Raw genomic sequence first — 22,641 nt, forward strand, 5'->3', positions numbered from 1 at the left:
AAAACATCTACCTGAAGTGACTGGCAAGCAACCAAAACTATACAGAAATTTGAAAAGAGTCAACCCTGGAAAAAGTGATACAGTGGAAAAAAAAATAATTGACACATGATGAATCTCAAAAGCATTATGTTGAAAGAAAGAAACCTCCACTGTATAGTTCTATTTATACTAAGTTCCAGAACAGGCAAAATTAACCTACAGTGGAAAAAAAAGTCAGAATAGTGGCTGGTTCTTGGGGTGGGAACTGTGGCAAGAGCTACTAATTGGAAACTGGGAAGGAGCACACGGAAACACTATCTATGCAAAAAATGTAATTAATTCAAAGAGAAAAAAAGCAAACAAAAACAAATAAGTCCGTTTATGATTTAATAAGAAGACCATAAGAAAAAGTTCATTGATACGGTTTGGCTCTGTGTCCCACCCTAATCTCATGTTGAACTGTAATCCCCAGTGTTGGGGAAGAGACCTGGTGGGAGGTGATTAGATCATGGGGGCAGATTTCCCCCTTGCTATTCTCGTGATAGTGAGTTCTCATGAGATCTGGTTGTTTAAAAGTGTGTAGCATTTCCCCATTAGTTCACTTGCTCTCCTGTCGCCATGTGAAGGAAGTGCTTGTTTCCCCCCCAACCTTTTGCCATGATTGTAAGTTTCCTGAGGCCTCCAAGCCATGCTTCCTGCATAGCCTGCAGAACTGTGAGTCAATTAAACCTCTCCTTTTCTTAAATTACCCAATCTCAGGTAGTCCTTTATAGCATTGTGAGAACAAAGTAATATAATCAAGTAATTTTTGAATACTCTCTACCCTATATCTACAGGGATGTACATACATGTGTACATATATATATACACACACAAAGAACTGCAAAGAACTTATTTTAAATTGTGTCATAAAGAAATAAAATAGATTAGGCTGAACATGGTGGCTCATGCCTGTAATCCCAGTGTTTTGGGAGGTTGAGGTGGGAGGATTGCTTGAGGCCAGGAGTTCAAGATAAGCCTGGGCAACATAGCAAGACCCTGTCTCTACAAAATAAATAAATAAGCAAGCTGAGAGACAAAAAATAAATTAGCTGGGTAGGGTGGCATGAACCTCTAGTTCTAGGTACTTGGGAGGCTGAGGCAGGAAGATCACTTGAACCCAGAAGTTTCAGGCTAGAGCAAGCTATCATTGTGTCACTGCACTCTGGCCTGGGAGACACAGTGAGACCCTATCTCTAAAAAAATTAAAAAATAAAATAAAATAAAATGGATTGACAGAGGGATAAAACAAATATTAATTGTAGAACCTCAGTGGTAGGTATATGGGTATTCACTGTATAATTCTTTCATCTTTTCTGTATGTTGGAAAATTTTCATAATTTCTGTATGTTAAAAAAAGAATTGTAAGGAAATCTTGAACTTGCCTAGGTAGGTTTATGGTCAGTAATAATATTGGTACTGTAATCACAAACCTATAAACATTGATATAAACTCATGATTTTTTCATCTCTTTCATCACTAGGTCCACTGAAGAGGCAGTGATACCCCAGTAAGCATGAGCATACCCAGGGCCCAGGGTTTACATTCAAAATACGATTCACCATTAAAGGGAGCCAGGTGTCAGAAAAATGGCTGACTCTAGGCATGGGACAGGGAAAATATAAAGCAAGAATGGATCGTCTTTTAGTGTCAGGAAGCAAGAGATTCTTAGTGACTATAAACGATAATAAAACATTGAATAAAAATCCAGGAATGGAGAGACTAAAGAGAGGAATGTTCTTTATAGAAGAATATCAGCCAGGATCCATGCCAAGATGGCCGAATAGGAACAGCTCCAGCCTCCAGCTCCCAGCGTGAGCGACACAGAAGACAGGTGATTTCTGCATTTCCAACTGAGGTACTGGGTTCATCTCACTGGGGTGTGTTGGACAGTGGGGGCAGGACAGTGGGTGCAGCCCAACAAGCAAGAGCCGAAGCAAGGCGAGGCATCACCTCACCTGGGAAGCGCAAGGGGGAAGGGAATTCCCTATCCTAGCCAAGGTAAACCGTGACACACACCACCAGGAAAATCGTGTCACTCCCACTCTAATACTGCGCTTTTCCAAGGGTCTTAGCAAATGGCACACCAGGAGATTATATCCCGTGCCTGGCTTGGAGGGTCCCACACCCACAGAGCCTCCCTCATTGCTAGCACAGCAGTCTGAGATCTAACTGCAAGGTGGCAGTGAGGCTGAGGGAGGGGCGCCCGCCATTGCTGAGGCTTAAGTACATAAACAAATTGGCCAGGAAGCTCTAACTGGGTAGAGCCCACCGAAGCTCAAGAAGGCCTGCCTGCCTCTATAGACTCCACCTCTGGGGACAGGGCATAGCCAAACAAAAGACAGCAGAAACCTCTGCAGATTTAAATGTCGCTGTCTGACAGCTTTGAAGACAGTAGTGGTTTTCCCAGCACGGAGTTTGAGATCTGAGAACGGACAGATTGTCTGCTCAATTGGGTCCCTGACTCCCAAGTAGCCTAACTGGGAGACATCCCCCACTAGGGGCAGACTGACACCTCACACCTCACACGGCCAGGTACACCTCTGAGACGAAGCTTCCAGAGGAACGATCAGACAGCAACATTTGCTGTTCAGCAATATTCACTCTTCTGCAGCCTCCGCTGCTGCTACCTAGGCAAATAGGGTCAAGCAAAGTCCAGCAGACCCGCAGCTGAGGGTCTGGACTGTTAGAAGGAAAAATAACAAACAGAAAGGACATTCACACCAAAATCCCATCTGTACATCACCATCATCAAAGACCAAAGGTAGATAAAACCACAAAGATGGGGAAAAAGCAGTACAGAAAAGCTGGAAATTCTAAAAATCAGAGTGCCTCTCCCCCTCCAAAGGAATGCAGCTCCTCGCCAGCAACAGAACAAAGCTGGATGGAGAATGACTTCAGACGAGCTGAGAGAAGACTTCAGACAATCAAACTTCTCTGAGCTAAAGGAGGAATTACGAACCCAGCACAAAGAAACTAAAAACCTTGAAAAAAGATTTGACGAATGGCTAACTAGAATAGTCAATGCAGAGAAGTCCATAAACGAACTGATAAAGATGAAAACCATGACACAAGAACTACGTGACAAATGCACAAGCTTCAGTAACCGACTCGACCAACTGGAAGAAAGGGTATCAGTGACTGAAGATCAAACGAATGAAATGAAGTGAGAAGAGAAGTTTAGAGAAAAAAGAGTGAAAAGAAATGAACAAAGTCTCCAAGAAATATGAGACTATGTGAAAAGACCAAATCTACGTCTGACTGGTGACGTCTGAAAGTGACAGGGAGAATGGAACCAAGTTGGAAAACACTCTGCAGGATATTATCCGGGAGAACTTTCCCAACCTAGCAAGGCAGGCCAACATTCAAATTCAGGAAATACAGAGAACGCCACAAAGATATTTCTTGAGAAGAGCAACTCCAAGACACATAATTGTCAGATTCACCAAAGGTGAAATGAAGGAAAAAATGTTAAGGGCAGCCAGAGAGAAAGGTCGGGTTACCCACAAAGGGAAGCCCATCAGACTAACAGCAGATCTCTCGGCAGAAACTCTACAAGCCAAAAGAGAGTGGGGGCCAATATTCAACATTCTTAAAGAAAAGAATTTTCAACCCAGAATTTCATATCCAGCCAAACTAAGTTTCATAAGTGAAAGAGAAATAAAATCCTTTACAGACAAGCAAATGCTGAGAGATTTTGTCACCACCAGGCCTGCCCTACAAGAGATCCTGAAGGAAGCACTAAACATGGAAAGGAACAACTGGTACCAGCCACTGCAAAAGCATGCCAAAATGTAAAGACCATCAATGCTAGGAAGAAACTGCATCAACTAGTGAGCAAAATAACATCACAATGACAGGATCAAGTTCACACATAACAATATTGACCTTAAATGTAAATGGGCTAAATGCTCCAATTAAAAGACACAGGCTGGCAAATTGGACAAAGAGTCAAGACCCATCAGTGTGCTGTATTCAGGAGACCCATCTCATGTGCAGAGACACACATAGGCTCAAAATATAGGGATGGAGGAAGATCTACCAAGCAAATGGAAAACAAAAAAAGGCAGGGGTTGCAATCCTAGTCTCTGATAAAACAGACTTTAAACCAACAAAGATCAAAAGAGACAAAGAAGGCCATTACATAATGGTAAAGGAATCAATTCAACGAGAAGAGCTAACTATCCTAAATATATATGCACTCAATACAGGAGCACCTAGATTCATAAAGGAAGTCCTTAGAAACTTACAAAGAGACTTAGACTCCCACACAATAATAATGGGAGACTTTAACACCCCACTGTCAACATTAGACAGATCAACGAGACAGAAAGTTAACAAGAATATCCAGGAATTGAACTCAACTCTGCACCAAGCAGACCTAATAGACATCTACAGAACTCTCCACCCCAAATCAACAGAATATACATTCTTCTCAGCACCACATCGCACTTATTCCAAAATTGACCACATAGTTGGAAGTAAAGAACTCCTCAGCAAATGTAAAAGAACAGAAATTATAACAAACTGTCTCTCAGACCACAGTGCAATCAAACCAGAACTCAGGATTAAGAAACTCACTCAAAACCGCTCAACTACGTGGAAACTGAACAACCTGTTCCTGAATGACTACTGGGTATATAACGAAATGAAGGCAGAAATAAAGATGTTCTTTGAAACCAATGAGAACAAAGATACAACATACCAGAATCTCTGGGACACATTTAAAGCAGTATGTAGAGGGAAATTTATAGCACTGAATGCCCACAAGAGAAAGCAGGAAAGATCTAAAATTGACACCCTAACATCACACTCCAAAAAACTAGAGAAGCAAGAGCAAACACATTCAAAAACTAGCAGAAGGCAAGAAATAACTAAGATGAGAGCAGAACTGAAGGAGATAGAGACACAAAAAAACCCTTCAAAAAAAAAAATCAATGAATCCAGGAGCTGTTTTTTTTTTAAAAGATCAACAAAATAGATAGACCGCTAGCAAGACTAATAAAGAAGAGAGAAGACTCAAACAGATGCAATAAAAAATGATAAAGGGGATATCACCACTGACCCCACAAAAATACAAACTACCATCAGAGAATACTATACACACCTCTATGCAAATAAACTAGAAAACCTAGAAGAAATGGATAAATTCCTGGACACAAACACCCTCCCAAGACTAAACCATGAAGAAGCTGAATCCCTGAACAGACCAATAACAGACTCTGAAATTGAGGCAATAATTAATAGCCTACCAACCAAAAAAAGTCCAGGACCAGACGCATTCACAGCCAAATTCTACCAGAGGTACAAGGAGCAGCTGGTACCATTCCTTCTGAAACTATTCCAAGCAATAGAAAAAGAGGGAATCCTCCCTAACTCATTTTATGAGACCAACATCATCCTGAACCAAAGCCTGGCAGAGACACAACAAAGAAAGAATTTTAGACCAATATCCCTGATGAACATCAATGCAAAAATCCTCAATAAAATACTGGCAAACCGAATCCAACAGCACATCGAAAAGTTTATGCACCATGATCAAGTGGGTCTCACCCCTGGGATGCAAGGCTGGTTCAACATATGCAAATCAATAAACATAATCCAGCATATAAACAGAACCAAAGACAAAAATCACATGATTATCTCAATAGATACAGAAAAGGCCTTTGACAAAGTTCAACAGCCCTTCATGATAAAAGCTCTCAATAAATTCGGTATTGATGGAACATATCTCAAAATAATAAGAGCTATTTATGAAAAACCCACAGCCAATATCATACTGAATGGGCAAAAACTGGAAGCATTCCCCTTGAAAACTGGCACAAGACAGGGATGCCCTCTCTCACCACTCCTATTCAACATAGTGTTGGAAGTTCTGGCCAGGGCCATCAGGCAGGAGAAAGAAATAAAGGGTGTTCAATTAGGAAAAGAGGAAGTCAAATTGTCCCTGTTTGCAGATAACATGATCGTATATTTAGAAAACCCCATTGTCTCAGCCCAAAATCTCCTTAAGCTGATAAGCAACTTCAGCAAAGTCTCAGGATACAAAATCAATGTGCGAAAGTCACTAGCATTCTTACACACCAATAACAGACAGAGAGCCAAATCATGAGTGAACTCCCATTCACAATTGCTTCAAAGAGAATAAAATACCTAGGAATTCAACTTACAAGGGATGTGAAGGACCTCTTCAAGGAGAACTACAAACCACTCACTGCTCAATGAAATAAAAGAGGACACAAACAAATGGAAGAACATTCCAAGCTCATGAATAAGAAGAATCAATATCGTGAAAATGGCCATACTGCCCAAGGTAATTTGTAGATTCAATGCCATCCCCATTAAGCTATCAATGACTTTCTTCACAGAATTGGAAAAAACTACTTTAAAGTTCATATGGAACCAAAAAAGAGCCCGCATTGCCAAGACAGTCCTAAGTCAAAAGAACAAAGCTGGAGGCATCATGCTACCTGACTTCAAACTATACTACAAGGCTACAGTAACCAAAACAGCATGGTACTAGAACCAAAACAGAGATATACACCAATGGAACAGAACAGAGCCCTCAGAAATAATACCACACATCTACAACCATCTGATCTTTGACAAACCTGACAAAAACAAGAAATGGGGAAAGGATTCCCTATTTAATAAATGGTGCTGGGAAAACTGGCTAGCCATATGTAGAAAGTTAAACCTGGATCCCTTCCTTACACCTTATACAAAAATTAATTCAAGATGGATTAAAGACCTAAAACCATAAAAACCCTAGAAGAAAACCTAGGCAATACCATTCAGGACATAGGCATGGGCAAGGACTTCATATCTAAAACACCAAAAGCAATGGCAACAAAAGGCAAAATTGACAAATGGGATCTAATTAAACTAAAGAGTTTCTGCACAGCAAAAGAAACTACCATCAGAGTGAACAGGCAACCTACAAAATGGGAGATCATTTTTGCAATCTACTCATCTGACAAAGGGCTAATATCCAGAACATACAAAGAGCTCAAACAAATTTACAAGAAAAAAACAACCCCATCAAAAAGTGGGCAAAGGATATGAACAGACACTTCTAAAAAGAAGACATTTATGCAGCCAACAGACACATGAAAAAATGCTCATCATCACTAGCCATAAGAGAAACGCAAATCAAAACCACAACGAGATACCATCTCACACCAGTTAGAATGGCGATCATTAAAAAGTCAGGAAACAACAGGTGCTGGAGAGGATGTGGAGAAATAGGAACACTTTCACACTGTTGGTGGGACTGTAAACTAGTTGAACCATTGTGGAAAACAGTGTGGCGATTCCTCAAGGATCTAGAACTAGAAATACCATTTGACCCAGTCATCCAATTACTGGGTATATACCCAAAGGATTATAAATAATGCTGCTCTAAAGACACATGCACATGTATGTTTATTGCAGCACTATTCACAATAGCAAAGACTTGCAACCGGCCGGGCGCGGTGGCTCAAGCCTGTAATCCCAGCACTTTGGGAGGCCGAGATGGGCGGATCATGAGGTCAGGAGATCGAGACCATCCTGGCTAACGCAGTGAAACCCGTCTCTACTAAAAAATACAAAAAACTAGCTGGGCGAGGTGGCGGGCGCCTGTAGTCCCAGCTACTTGGGAGGCTGAGGCAGGAGAATGGCGTAAACCCAGGAGGCGGAGCTTGCAGTGAGCTGAGATCTGGCCACTGCACTCCAGCCTGGGCGACAGAGTGAGACTCCGTCTCAAAAAAAAAAAAAAAAAAAAAGACTTGCAACCAACCCAAATGTCCATCAATGACAGACTGGATTAAGAAAATGTGGCACATATACACCTTAGTTCCTGTCCTTAGTAGGGACATGGATGTAGCTGGAAACCATCATTCTCAGCAAACTATTGCAAGAACAGAAAACCAAACACCACATGTTCTCACTCAGGTGGGAATTGAACAATGAGAACATTTGGACACAGGAAGGGGAACATCACACACCAGGGCCTGTTGTGAGGTGGGGGGAGGGGGGAGGGACAGCATTAGGAGATACACCTAATGTAAATGATGAGTTAATGGGTGCAGCACACCAACATGGCACATGTATACATATGTAACAAACCTGCACATTGTTCACATGTACCCTAGAATTCAAGTATAATAATAATTTAAAAAAAAGAATATCAGCCAATAAATGTAGAAGGAATACTAGAATTAGATAATCACTGTTTCACAAACCCCATTATAAATATAATTGATTTAGGCAAGAATCATAAATGGATGATAAAGCCATTAAGTTAAAGCTCACTGGATAACAGAATAGTCACCCAGTTCCAACACCCCACAGATTACTTACGAACTGCAAAGGGAAAACCATTTTATCATGAAGAAGAAAGCTGGCAACTGCCATCTAAAGCAAGGGTTCAAACTCAGCATTAGCTGGTGGTAAGACCAGATATCCTATTGCATCAATTGTGAGCATATAATGGTCCCCAGCCTCACCTAGAAAAAAATGTTTAACTTGAGTCTGATAAAGCCTTTAGACTCAATGTCCATCTATGGCAAAAACAGAGAATATAAGAAAAGGTTCAACGATACCTCAAGGAAACAAACAGGCAAATGCAGAATGCAGGATATTTTAAAGGCTAAAAAAAACTAGGTTTTTTTTTTTTTTTTTTTTTTTTTGAGACAGGGTCTTGCTCTGACGCCCAGGCTGGAGTGCAGTGGCATGATTGTCGCTCACTGCAATCTCAAGCTTCTGGATGCAAGTGATCCTCCTGCCTCAGCCTCTTGGGTAGCTGAGATCACAGGCACACATCACCACTCCTGGCTAACTTTTCTGTATTTTTTTGCAGAAACAAGGTCTTATGTTGCCCAGGCTGGTCTTGAACTCCTGGGCTACAGCCATCCTCCCACCTCAGCCTCCCAAAGTGTTGGGATTACGGGCGTGAGCCACCATTCCTGGCCGAGACTCTCAAAGTATAAATGACAAGAGGTTTTTAGAAATAGGCAGAGTAATTAAAAGAAACTGAAGAGATATAACCAAGTGTACTGCACAGATCTTGACTGAATTCTGGTTTGGGGAAAAAAAAAGATAAACAGTTTTCTTCTGACAACTTGGTAAAATTGAATATGGACTAGATATTAGATTATTATTATGGAATTACTAATATTTTATATATAATATTTTGATTATGTAGAAGAATATTATTTTTAAAAGATTCATGCCAAATTATTATGGTGTGTGTGCCATGTTGTCTGCAACTTATTTTTAAATGGTTCAACAACAAAAAAGAAAAATGTGTGCATGTATACACACGCTTGTATGTGTATTTGTGTGTGTGTGTGTGTGTAGAAAAAATGGTAGAGAAGATGAAGGTGAATATATATAGCAAACTATTAACTGGACAACCTAGGAGGAGAATACACATGATGTTGATTGTACTATTCTTATAATTTTTATGTATGCAAATTTCTTTTTTTTTGAGACGGAGTCTCGCTCTGTCACCCAGGCTGGAGTGCAGTGGCCGGATCTCAGCTCACTGCAAGCTCCGCCTCCCAGGTTTACGCCATTCTCCTGCCTCAGCCTCCCGAGTAGCTGGGACTACAGGCGCCCGCCACCTCGCCCGGCTAGTTTTTTGTATTTCTTAATAGAGACGGGGTTTCACCGTGTTAGCCAGGATGGTCTCGATCTCCTGACCTCATGATCCGCCCGTCTCGGCCTCCCAAAGTGCTGGGATTACAGGCTTGAGCCACCGCGCCCGGCCTGTATGCAAATTTCATATAAAAAGTTGATTAAAAAGCAAACATAGTTGGGAATAAATGATAATCTGGAACATGATAAGCAGACACTTGGACCAACAAATTACAGTAAGAACCTAAGAACATAAAAGAAGGTGACAAAAAAAGAGTAACTGGTATATAATTAACTCCTATTAAATTCTAAGCCCTACTTGCTCATCATACACATTAAGGGGATACAGGGCAAAACTTTATTTATGAAGCATACATTAAATTGTTCTTAAGTAAGTACACAACGCTGTTGGTGTTCTGGGGGATATAAGATAGAAAGAAGGAGAGAACCAAGAGTTGCCTCAGCTATGAGTTCCCTCTAAGCTCCAGGCACCAAATCCTCACAATAATCCTGTGAAATTAGTGGTGATATCCTCTCTGTTTCACTGACAAGAAGAATCATTGTCCCTGTTTCCAAAAGCTTATAATTTATGAAAACATATGTTGATTATAAATAGCTCTATTAGAATGTAGTATGTTCTAGTGAGGTATTCATGATTTGGATGGTACTAAAAGTAAAAGGAGGTAAATAGTCATTGTTTGGGTCCTTACCATGCACATAAAGGAATAATTACTTTCCGAATAGAATTATCAAGGAAACTTTGAGGCAGGTATGGTGTCCCAGAACAAATGGGTTTCATCAAGTGGGAATGGAAGATATGGTACTTCAGGGTAAGCAAATGCACTGGAGATAAGAAAATCCAAGAACTGTTTTTGGGATACGATCAAGCATTTGACTGCAATACATTTGTAAAGCAGAAATTGAAAGATAAGAGTGCAAGTAGTTTGGGATCAGACCCCAAAGATTCTGGCATGCCTATTTCAGTAAACGGAAAGTAATAGCTATTTTTTGAGAAGTAGACTGAAATAAATCGTCTTTTAAGTAGCCATATCCAGCCACAGCATGCAGAAAGAAAGGTACAATGATAGTTTACTAGTCAAAAGTCCAGCAAATTAACAGACTGCTGTAACCAAGCCACGATACTCTCTAAATTGAGGCAGTAAGCAACCTATGCACCTCATCCTAACGACCTACTGCCTACCCAATCCAGAAAGGTTTTTACATCCTGACTCCACTGGGAACCATACAGAAGCCTGGATATTTTGGCTTATTCAAGCATAAAGAACAGGCAGTGTACTAGGTGTTTCATACCCAAACACAATTTAGAACAAAGTTTTTGTTATATTATTAGAACAGTATGGCAATAGAACATTTCACCAGTTGTCAATATTCTCAGGATTGTGTGGTTTTAAAAAAACAACAAATGATGTTACTGATTTCTCAACTGTGGTTCCTCATCTAAAGCACAGAGTAACCATTTATTGAATTTTTCCAAGGGTAGTACAAAAGTAGCACTATTCTATATGCAGAAGTTAAGTCAATGTATACAATGGAGTTCTTGGGACATTAGGACTTAATTCTTTCCTGGAACCCCAGTTTTAAAAGCCTCTAGAATGAAGTAAGATTATTTGACTTTTTAAATAATTTCATTGGATTGAGAAGTAACTGAAAAGTTCTTGCAGAATGATTATGTACAGAGAGCACCTTGAGTGAAGATCTATTAGAAAAGCCCTAAAGAAACCCACACACAGTTTTGATTTCCTCATTTTTCTAACAAAAGGTTACTTCTTTATAAGATCATTTCTATGTCTGCCTATTCTTAAATATTTTCCCTAAAAACTGGTTATTTCAATTATTTACTCTCACCACCTTTTTTAATACCCTGCTGCCAAATAACCTTCCCCAAATACCAGTTTTTATCATACCCCTTCCTTGCTTAAAATGATAAAGGAAGGCCGGGCGCCGTGGCTCAAGCCTGTAATCCCAGCACTTTGGGAAGCCGAGACGGGCGGATCACGAGGTCAGGAGATTGAGACCATCCTGGCTAACACGGTGAAACCCCGTCTCTACTAAAAAATACAAAAAAACTAGCCAAGGGAGGTGGTGGGCGCCTGTAGTCCCAGCTACTAGCGAGGCTGAGGCAGGAGAATGGCGTAAACCCGGGAGGCAGAGCTTGCAGTGAGCTAAGATCTGGCCACTGCACTCCAGCCTGGGCGACAGAGCCAGACTCTGTCCCAAAAAAAAAAAAAAGATAAGGGATAAGCCGGGCATGGTGGCTCACGCCTGTAATCCCAGCACTTTGGGAGGCCGAGGTAGGCGGATCATGAGGTCAGGAGATCCAGACCACGGTGAAACCCCGTCTCTACTAAAAATTAAAAAAAAATTAGCCTGGCGCGGTGGCGGGCGCCTGTAGTCCCAGCTACTCGGGAGGCTGAGGCAGGAGAATGGCGTGAACCCAGGAGGCGGAGCTTGTAGTGAGCCAAGATCGCGCCACTGCACTCCAGCCTGGGCAACAGAGCGAGACTCCATCTCAAAAAAAAAAGATAAAGGATAACAGGATATAGAATATTCAAGATTTTTTTAAATTCCAGAACTCAATAATTAAGAAAAACAATGTTTTTACATGATGAAGAAATACACATATGTATACATAACATAAAAGATATTTTCATGGGTAAGCAAATATATATAAAGCCCTGTAATAGCTCACCATGGCAGCTTGGAGCAATAGTTAAAAAAAAAAAAAGTACAGGTTCTTTTTCGGAAGGAGTGGGAGACAGAGGTGCATGGGATTTTAAGTCACCTGGATTCATGACCTAGCCACAAAAGCCCTGTGTATCCTTAAAGAGTTACAGCCTTTAAAAGAGGTTTATATCTGATACGGTTTGGCTGTCTCCCCACCCAAATCTCATCTTGAATTGCAGGTCCCATAATCCCCATGCGTCATGGGAGGGACCATTAGGAGGTAACTGAATCACTGGGGGGCAGGTTTTTCCTGTGCTGTTCTCATGATAGTAAGTCTCACAAGATCTGATGGTTTTATAAAGGCCCAATTGCCCTGCACACGCTCTCTTGCCTGTTGCCATGTAAGACGAGACTTTGCTCCTCCTCCGCCTTCTGCCATGACTGTGAGGCCTCCCCAGCCATGTGGAACCATGAGTGCATTAAACCTCTTTTTCTTTATAAATTACCCAGTCTCAGGTATGTCTGCATTAACAATGTGAAAATGAACTAATACACTATCTTTCTCCATTTTTAATGTGATATTTGTGAACATCTTACACAATGCCTGGCACCTGGAAAGGCTGTTAATTAATACCAAATAACTTCCTAGCATTCCGGGCTTTCTTGGATCTTTCTTGGATCTTCCTTTTCATCTTTGCCTTGATCTTCAGACTCAACACAACAGATCTTTTCACTGCTCTTGAATAATTCATACTGATTTTTCAATGTAAATTTTTATTTTGCTATTTCTTTTTGAGACAGAATCTCACTCTTTTGAGCTGGCTGGAGTGCTGTGGTGCACTTACTGCTCACACTAGCCTTGATATCCCACACTTGAGCAATCCTCCTGCCTCAGCCTCTCGAGTAGCTGGGAGTACAGGCACACGCCACCATGCCTGGCTAATTTTTGTATTTTTTGTAGAGACAGGTTTTTGCCACGTTACCCAAGCTGATCTCAAACTCCTGAGCTCAAGCAATCTGATCACCTTGGCCTCCCAAAGCGTTGGGATTACAGGCGTGAGCCACTTCGCCTGGCCTATTTTGCTATTTTTCTTGGAATGCTGCCTTCCTCCTGCTCACCTATCTGGATTCTATCCATCCTTCACAATCCAGAAGATCCAAACCCAATTGTTCTATTAGATATTCCTCAATTCCACCACTTCACAATTACTTGATTCTTCTTTGAAAAAGTCTAGATTTAGTATCTATAATTATTTTTTGACAGTTTATCATAAAATTTAGAGAAGGTAGACTAGTGTTCTCATTACAATGCTATTAATTTTAACTCTGGCAGCAATATAAAACTGAGCATTTTTCCATCTTAAGGACTGACCAAACTAAGGAATAGACTGCTGAGTCTGTAAAGGCAAAATATTTGCTGAATATACAATATTGTCATATTTTGACAAACTGCTTTTTTAAATATAGATACCTTAGCACAGTGCTTAATAAGTGTTCTGCAAGTAGTAGATATTCAGTAAATATCTGCATAATTTACATAACTTTCTTCAAGGAACTAAATCATTAATCTTCAAGTCATTTTTGTGATAACAAAGCAAGTATAATTTCTAGTTACATCTGATCAGTGACCTCAGGTTATATCTTCATATACAAAATGAAGCAATAAACAAAGAATACATATAGAATATACAAGATTTTTTTTAAACTCCAGCAATAATAATTAAGAGAAAACTGTTTATACATGGATGAACAAATATATATGTGTGTGTATAGTGACAAAGATATTTTCATCGATCACAGATATATTAAAAGAAACTGAAAATCAAACACATTTCCAGTTAGGGGTCCTAATTTTTCCCCATCACTGCTATATAGCTTGAACAGGCATTAGGCTTATTTAATATTTTTTTATAAATCAGCAACTTCAGAAAAGCCACACTGCCAAATTTAAGAAATGGTCAATTCATAACACATTAATACTTAAAGAGCATTAAATATGGAGGCAGATATGGTCCCAAAAATAATATTCCAGATATTGTGATAATGACATAATATAATGTTTAGTCCCATACTTTCTAAAATCAGGGCTTCTCAAACTTTTCCACTGAAATTTCCCTTCTCGACAAAATATCCTAATAAAAAGGCTGAGAGGGAACATATATCCCCAGGTATAAGAAAGCAGAACCTCAAAATACTCCACTATTCTAAACTTCTCATGCTTAATCTTAAAAATTCATGCTCTAAGAAGCCATGCTATATTTATTCTATAACTTTGCATCATGTACTCTCAGTGCTACATGTTACCAACTTTGAGAAGCGCTGACTTAAATCAATGTATGTCTATCTGAAAAATATTTTCCTACATTATGATAATGGAACGATTTCATTGTATAATGCTGGGGGCACACAACAATGAAAACTGACATTTGTTGAGTACTAAGTATGTAAAAGGCATTACATTAGGTTTTGGAATATATAAAATCTCAATTTTCAAAATGTAAATATCATGCCCACTGTAAGGAAGGAACTGAGAGGCACAAGGAGATTAAAATAGCTATCCCAGCGGGGCGTAGTGGCTCATGCCTGTAATCCCATCACTTTGGGAGGCCGAGGCGGGCGAATCATGAGGTCAGGAGATTGAGACCATCCTGGCTAACATGGTGAAACCCCATCTCTACTAAAAATACAAAAAAATTAACCAGATGTAGTGGCACACGCCTTTAGTCCCTGCTACTCGGGAGGCTGAGGCAGGAGAATCGCTTGAACCCGGGAGGCGGAGGTTGTAGTGAGCCGAGATCGCGCCACTGCACTCCAGTCTGGGCGACAAGAGTGGGACTCCATCTTAAAAAAAAAGGCTATCCCATGGCAATATAGCTAATACAGTTGGATACTTTGTATCCGGGTCTCTTTTACATCACATCCTCATCAAAATTTTATTTTTACAGAAATCTCAAGACTCTGGTGTTTTTAACTTACTTTTCAAGAATTTAATGATGCTATGCTCAGCTCAACAATCACTATTGTCTAACAAGAAATTCTTCCCTTGTGTCAGAGCTGTAAATCAACAAAAGGGAATGTAAGACTGTTTTTATTTAAAATACACCAATATCCAGCCACTAAACTGAACCAATTTTTAGGTTCAAGTAAGATTTGGCATTGTAAATAAGATAGGATATAAATTCATATACAAATCATCGATCTATCTAAAAGAGCAGCATGAGATGATAGAACACATGACCAGAAGTTATTAATACTTAGCAAATCTTCACTCTCATTAGCTTTCATCACTTGTTGCATGAATGTCCTTGAGGTTTTTTGCCTCTCTGGGACTTACATTCACCATATCAAGAAGTTCCTTTCCATTCATAAGGTTTTATCTCTTCATAATTTTGCTGCTCACTCATCTCAGTTTCTATACTTGAGTTTCCATGTCTCACAGCTAGTACCTTTTTATTAACATATTTCTAAGAAATTAATTTTCTTACTCTACATTTCTATCAATATTGGTCCTTTCTTCTTAAAATGCTCCCTCAGTCATTGCTTCTGAATAATTTTCATTTTATAACTACATATTGAACACAACAGCCCAATAAAAGCTGCTAAGTTCACTCTGAGCTCTATCAGCAAACTGTTTATGACGTTAGCTACTACTTCAGTGTATTTGCTTTTTTAAACAGTTTGGTGATTTGACATGTGTACTTAAGCTTAAATTATATTGTTTTAAATTTACATATTTAAGTACATTAAAAGTCACAGGTAAACTATGTTACTAACCATCTTCCAGTCTGATTTGCAATCTGTTCTTCCAATTTCTGTAGCTCTGATGTATAGGCCATTATTCGAGCATTGCACACCATGAGATTCTTAACTGCATGTAAAACCTGATCTTTCTGAGTGCTCAGAGAAAGGAGTTTCCATATTCCTTCTCGCATTCGAATTTCTAAGTCTATTTTTTCTTGAATGCTGCAGTCCTAAAAAAAAAAAAAAAAAAAAATGCATCTTTAAAATATAGCAAAAATCCAAAATTACATTTTAACCCATAATAGATGCAAAATGTACTAGATATCATAATTGTATACCATATTGAGAAAGCAACAAAGTTTTAATATAAATATATGTAGTGTAAAAATAGCTATTTTAAAGTGCTCTTTGCAATTCTTAACTTCTTGCTTCATTAGGAAATCTTTACAATCTAAAGAAACTGAATAAACAGAACATAAACAAAGGTGACAAACATTATGTGTTCCTATAACTATATGAAGTTTAATAGTGTCTCTCCAAACTTTATGTCCACCCAGTGCCTCAGAATGTAGCCTTATTTGGATAGAGGGTTTTGCAGATGTAATTAGGTAAGATGAGGACATACTGGATTAGAGTAAGTCCTAAATCTAATGACTAGTGTCCTTAAAGAAAGGTTGCATGAAGACACAGTCACATACAGAGAGAATGACATATGAAGACAGAGACTAATACGTCTATAAGTCAAAAAAATACCAAGGATTGATGGCAGTAATCAGAAGCTGGAAAAGGCAAGAAGAGAATTCTTTCCTACGGCCTTCAGAGGAGCGTGACCCTGCCAATTCCTTGATTTCAGACATCTGGCCTCCATAAGTTTGAGAATAAATTTTTCTTGTTTTCAGTCACTTAGTCTTGGTCATTTGTTATAGCAGCCTTAGAAAACATACAATAACTAACGTGAACAATATATCACACATATATATTATATAAATTGTATTAAGAGATGGCAATGTGGTTGATGACAGTGAATTAACCAAGACAAACATTCTGAAAAAGCAGATACTGAGTAAAGGAGCCAACATTTAGTAGCAGGGAGGAAACAGGCTATTTGTAATAGTAGGCAGTGTAAACACAATCTCAGAAGCAAGAGAGCGAAAGCATTGTACATAGAAAATGTCAGAAGCCTTAGCTATCCGGAACAGAGCTTTATAATATAATTCTGGACATACCATTTATTTTAGTTTTAGGGTTCACCATGAAACTACTAAATAGTTTATTTCTGAAAGTCTTTTATTCCATATAATTATCTTTTAATGGCCTGATTCTACATACAAGTTTCACATGCAACATTAAAATTCTACACACTGAATGTACAGTTCTGATTTAATTTACAATGACTTTATAAAAATTATAAATCAAAGGTACTCTTTATTGTATCACAAACATGTAATGATGTTTCTAGTATGTCTATTTCTTAAAGTGATCACCCTAGTTTCTATGGTAAACAAAATAAAGACTATAATTTACCTTCTGATTGGATCAAAATGTAAATTTAAAAATGTAAATGAAATCTAGTAACAAAAGGTCTAGACAACCTTTTCAAAAAGAAAAGATGAAAGTTAGGAGAGCTAACAGTCTTTGAAGACTACCCCAAAAGACAAACTGCAGATGATTTAACTTGACTATCCAAATCAATCAACTGTACTATTTACACACAGAAAACAGATCTGTTTAATTACCTCCTGTAATTACATCATGTAATCACCACATAAAAACCTTCTCATATAGTGTTGTAACTCAAAACTGGTGTACTATATAAATGTAGTCATTCGCTGGTTTTCCTTCGCTGCACATGACTGAATTTCAACAACTCCATTTCATCTTTTTATGAGTTAACCAGCCCCAAAGTAAATTCTTCTTTAATGTAATTAGCAATTAATTATAAGAATTATCTATGTGACCCATATGTCTATAGAAATAAACTCTGGCAGACTGACTATATTGGGGAGTGCACATAGGGAGCAACCTAAAGCTGGGATGAATAGTTTTACCCCACAACTCAAATATAAACAAATACCATCTGGTGCCACTAAATTCTATTTTGGTTTTAAATGCTGCAATGAGACAGGCAGTTGAACTAGCACAGTGGTTCTCAAAGCTGGCTGCATATTCAAACCATCTGAGGCAGAGAGGAAGGGCCTTATAAAAGTACCTAAACCTGTGACCTACCCCAGACCAAGCAGGATCTCTGGAGGTGGGGCTTGAGCCCTTTTTTTTTTTTTTTTTTCAGTTCTTCTGGTGATTCAATGGTCAGCCAGGGTAGAGAAGCACAGCTGGACTATTTGAAATTCCACAGCAATCTTGAAAGTTGCAACAACCTTAAAGAACCAGCAGGTGGCTACAGCCACATTAACGAATCAGTTTGGGTTTCTGTCCCATAAATAAAGAGTATCTTCTCACCATCACTTACAATGAAGTCTCCATAAAACTACAGAAGCTTGGGAAATAGTAGAGAAAGAAAATGTAGCCAGGATTTTTAAAAAAAGTACATTTAAAAAGTTTGAAGATGATGTAAGATTAAAGTACTCTTTATTAAGGAAATGAGGCGTATCTAACAGATACTACTGTGAAGATTTTTTTTCTTTAGAGCAAGGGTCAGAAAACTATGGCCTGGCTGGGACCTGATTTTGTAAATAAAGTTATACTGGAGCACAGACACATTCATTCGTATTGTCTATGGCTCCTTTAAGCTACAAGGGCAGAGTTGAGCGACTTCAACAGAGACTGAGTGGCCTGCGAAGCTGAAAATATTTACTGTTTGCCCTTTATAGAAATAGTTTACTGACCCATAATCCAGCCAAATTAACATACATAGTAAACTATAATCTTACCTCCCTCGCTGAGGCAGGTCTCAGGCAAATGTGAGTTAAGTGGATCCCAGAAGGCTAACATAAGCAGGATGAGTTGTTAAGTGTACATATGGTTTTCAATGTATTCTGAGTTTGTTTTTTTTTTTTTTTTTTTTTTTTAAGGCTACTGGTTTTAGCCAGTTTTGTATTTCCCATGCAACTTCTTTTAGTACACATCTATACTTTACATGCAGAAAAAGCCTCTCTGGTTAAGTAATGCTAGCTCTAGCAAGGAAAGGTTTATGGAACTGAAACTCCTTTAGAGCTGTCTTTAGTTACTAAGGGTACACAGTGCATCTGGGGTAAGGGTTGATGTCTAGTGCTATCCCCAATAAGAATAATGATCATGTAATAAAGGCACCGATTGGGCATTCAATAGTGACGTTTATTGACCTCAAAGAGGATGAGTACAGAGTGGAAAATCACCAGTGTTGCTCCCTCAGCCATAATGGCTCGGCCAGGTAGAGTCAAGGCTGATTAGGACCAAAGACAAAAGCTAGTCTCTCTGTAACCATTCCTTTTAGGAGTGTTTGAATGCCAGTCTCCAGAAAGAGGAGAGAATGAGGTAAGGCCATCATCCTCTTATTTCTTTTCCAATTTTCTGAATAAGGGCTTGCCTCTAATCAAGTCAAACAGAAGCCTTTGTCACTGTCCTGACCCCGTAAGTACTTTAACAAGTTAGGCTGATAAAAATATATGGACAAGGCTATGAATGAAATAGGAAGATACCTTAAAAACGGAAATTTAGATTAAGTAGGAAACAGAAACCTACTAGGTTTTAAGAGCTACCCTAGTATGAAGGAAGTGCAAAGAAAATGGCTTTATTGTTGGTATTAAAAACTGACTTAAAAAAAACCTGAAGTTGAACTCCTGGAAAGACAACTGCAGTAATCAAGATATAAACTACCATTCACCTAATGGATATAGTTAAGCCATGCTAACCAAAAGACCAAGGTGAAGAAGAAGAAAAGAGTAAATACAGTCCATTCTCATTTTGCTAAAAGAAATTGTGTGGATTTTAAGAATTGTTTATGTACAGAAAAAAGTCTGGAAATTGTTAACAGCGGCCATTCTGGGGAATGGAACTAGAGAGAGAATTCGTAAATTCATGTTTCTATGTTGACTTTCCTGCAATGAGATAGTATTACTTTTTGAATTTTATTTTTATTAAAATTCCAAAAGCTTAAACATTTGTAAGAAAAGGTAGGGGACTGCCGGAACCACTCAGCTGAATAGGACAAAGGATAACAACAACAATAGTCATCTCTCAAGCACATCCTGAGTGCTAGGTGCTGTGATAAGTACTTTAGAGATGTTCTTGAATTCCAACAGCTGTCTGGGATAGGCAGAATACCCAATCTACAACTGTGGAAACTGAAACTTAGAAAACAGAGATAACTTATTTAAGGTTGCACAACAAGAAGAGTTTGGTTTGACCTGAATCTGACTACAAAGCCAATACTCTATGCTGTGAGGAGTCGCAGAGGACTCCAGGGTTTCAGTAGAGGTGTTTGACTAGTGTGTGGCCACCTCAAAATCTTTGGCCTTATCTCGATAACATGGCAGCTTCATTCATGTATCAAAGGAAATGCCAAATAAAAATTCAGTATTAGTCAAGTATAAAATTATCTGACTGACCCTCAATATTCCTGTTAGGTTGAAACCTACTACTATTTTGTGTTTTTTCTCCAAATCTAAACTGAAGATTCTGCATTTCAATCATTTCGATTTTGTCCTGCCTAAAAAATTAAGTATTGTACCTTCCCACATGTAAATAACCAAGCCTTTATATATATTTAAACATTATTTTCATTCCTTGCAGCTAAACTTCCTTCATGATTTTATCCTCTTGTCGCTTCTGTACCATTCCTATTCCTGCAGCCTGAAGCTCAATAAATACACCTGGACAGCTACACCTACACCTACACCTATATGATACATACAAGAATCTCAATAGAATGCCAATTCACTATAAATTAAGATTTTGTTAGCAATCAGAACAGCCAAAGTATATAACAGGACAGGATCGAAAAAAAGTACATCAAAATCTTTGAAATTTTTGAAAATGCTGACATAAAACAGCATAAAAATTACTGATAAAGACACTGGACTTCTTTTGCATAATGAATCTTAATGTCTTGCTTTATTTTTCACAGTATTATTGAAAACTTCCTAACAATTTTGTGTCTGCTAAGGAAATTCTAGATTTTTAAACAAAGATATCAGGTGCCTCCATATGAATGAAATTGCAAATATTTTACCAATTTTGACCTACAAAACTGGCACTTTCATATGGCTTAACCTACTTCTGAAGTAGGCAAAAGAAGGTAGAGATTAAAATAGAAGTGAAGATCCAGCTTAAAGACATCAGAGTTTTCTTTTAAGACCCTAAAGTTACGGTTAAGAGTGAAAAGTGGTAACATTTTAATACCTGATGCTGCCAAGAAATAATGTTGGTCTAGTAAAAAGCAAAATAAAAAGGTTTCTAACACAATTTACATAGCACAAAAGCAAACATCAAACTTCTATCCAATTTAATGTGTACTCTCTTTTTCCTTTCTAATGATTTGAGAAAGAACCCACTATCAAACCTTCAACTTTCTCTAAAGTGCAGAGGTTGCAGTTTGCCTCTACTCCACTCCGAACCCCAACCCCCACCCCAACCAGTTCTGTGTTGTGTGTAGACATAGACATCGCTCCATTACTGTGCTTCCCATTAAATCCGTAATAAGCCAACTGTCTTCCACTGGCCTCGCTGGGTTTCTTGGGAATCAAGCGGCTCCCATTTCCCCGGCATCACCTACACTTGCAAAAAGACAGGCGTCCAAAGCCTGGGGAGGGCAGCAGACAAGTGCACCTCAAATGCGCGCTGGGACCCCGGCCCCGCCTTCCCACTCCGGACCTCAGCTCCCTCTCTGAGAAATCCGGCGGTGCCGATATCCAGGCCCTTTAGAGCCCCAAGAGTGCAGTCTCCTAGTCCCTCCCTTTGTTTGTGGCCACCGCTGAAACAGAGGAGCAGGGGAGAGGCTTTCCCGACGACTCCACAAAGCGAAGGCGCGAGGAACAGAACCCCGGCTCCCTCTCCTTCCGCGGCAGGGTCCCTCCCGCAACTCACCTGCTGGGTGGGAAGCCCTGCCAGGCCGAGCGCAGGACCCCTCAGACTCGGCCCCTCCATCTCCAGCGCGAACTGTCCGGGCCGTCGCCACTCTTTCAAAGGAAGATTTGAAAAGCCCGCCCCTGGCTGTAGCCGCGGAGGACGCCAACCGCCCGGCTGTACCAAGTCCCAGTCGCAGGGGCCGGGGGCGCAGGAGAAGCCCGGCCGATGCGCACGCGCAGTGGGCACGCCTCGCGCCCCGCCGCTCCCGCCGCCGGAAGTTGCCGAGACCCCAGGCTCCAGCGCGGCGGGGCGGGGGAGAGGGCGGCGGCGCCGGACTTAAAGCCGGGACAGGGATGTGGGCGGGCCTGGAACGGGAGTGGGAGGGGCCGCAGGGAAAGATTAGGCGGCGGAGCGCACCTGTCGCAGCGCAGGTTTCTGGCTGGTGGTTTTCGTGGCACGCCCTTTGCACTGGGAGCCTTCTGCCCGCATCCCACCGAAGGCCTTACAAAGTGATCGTAGCTGGACAGACTCGAGGCTGCCGTCCCTGTACTCCCAGACAACTCAGGAACCCAC

At 39.8% G+C, this 22,641-nt stretch overlaps 1 protein-coding gene across 7 annotated transcripts in view; it reads right to left on the reverse strand.

The window, feature by feature from the left end:
- The window catches only part of LOC105466167 (rhotekin 2), a 95,612-nt gene extending 73,303 nt beyond the window's left edge, over positions 1 to 22,309 (reverse strand). Inside the window, exons 1-3 of one of the 7 annotated variants that reach the window (XM_011715147.3) lie at positions 22,087 to 22,304; positions 18,292 to 18,460; positions 16,099 to 16,295 (exon numbers count right to left, since the gene is read on the reverse strand). In XM_011715147.3, coding sequence (XP_011713449.2) covers positions 16,099 to 16,256 — 158 coding nt within the window. In that variant the 5' untranslated portion in view covers positions 16,257 to 16,295; positions 18,292 to 18,460; positions 22,087 to 22,304. Of the gene's footprint in view, positions 1 to 16,098; positions 16,296 to 18,291; positions 18,461 to 21,873; positions 21,933 to 22,086 lie in introns of those variants that run through there. The other 6 variants (XM_071069613.1, XM_071069611.1, XM_011715145.3 and 3 more) reach the window with 6 other exon arrangements.
- Positions 22,310 to 22,641: the final 332 nt, after the last annotated feature.

The sequence above is a fragment of the Macaca nemestrina genome, chromosome 9 (genome assembly GCF_043159975.1).
Source record: "Macaca nemestrina isolate mMacNem1 chromosome 9, mMacNem.hap1, whole genome shotgun sequence".
NCBI lineage: Eukaryota > Metazoa > Chordata > Mammalia > Primates > Cercopithecidae > Macaca > Macaca nemestrina.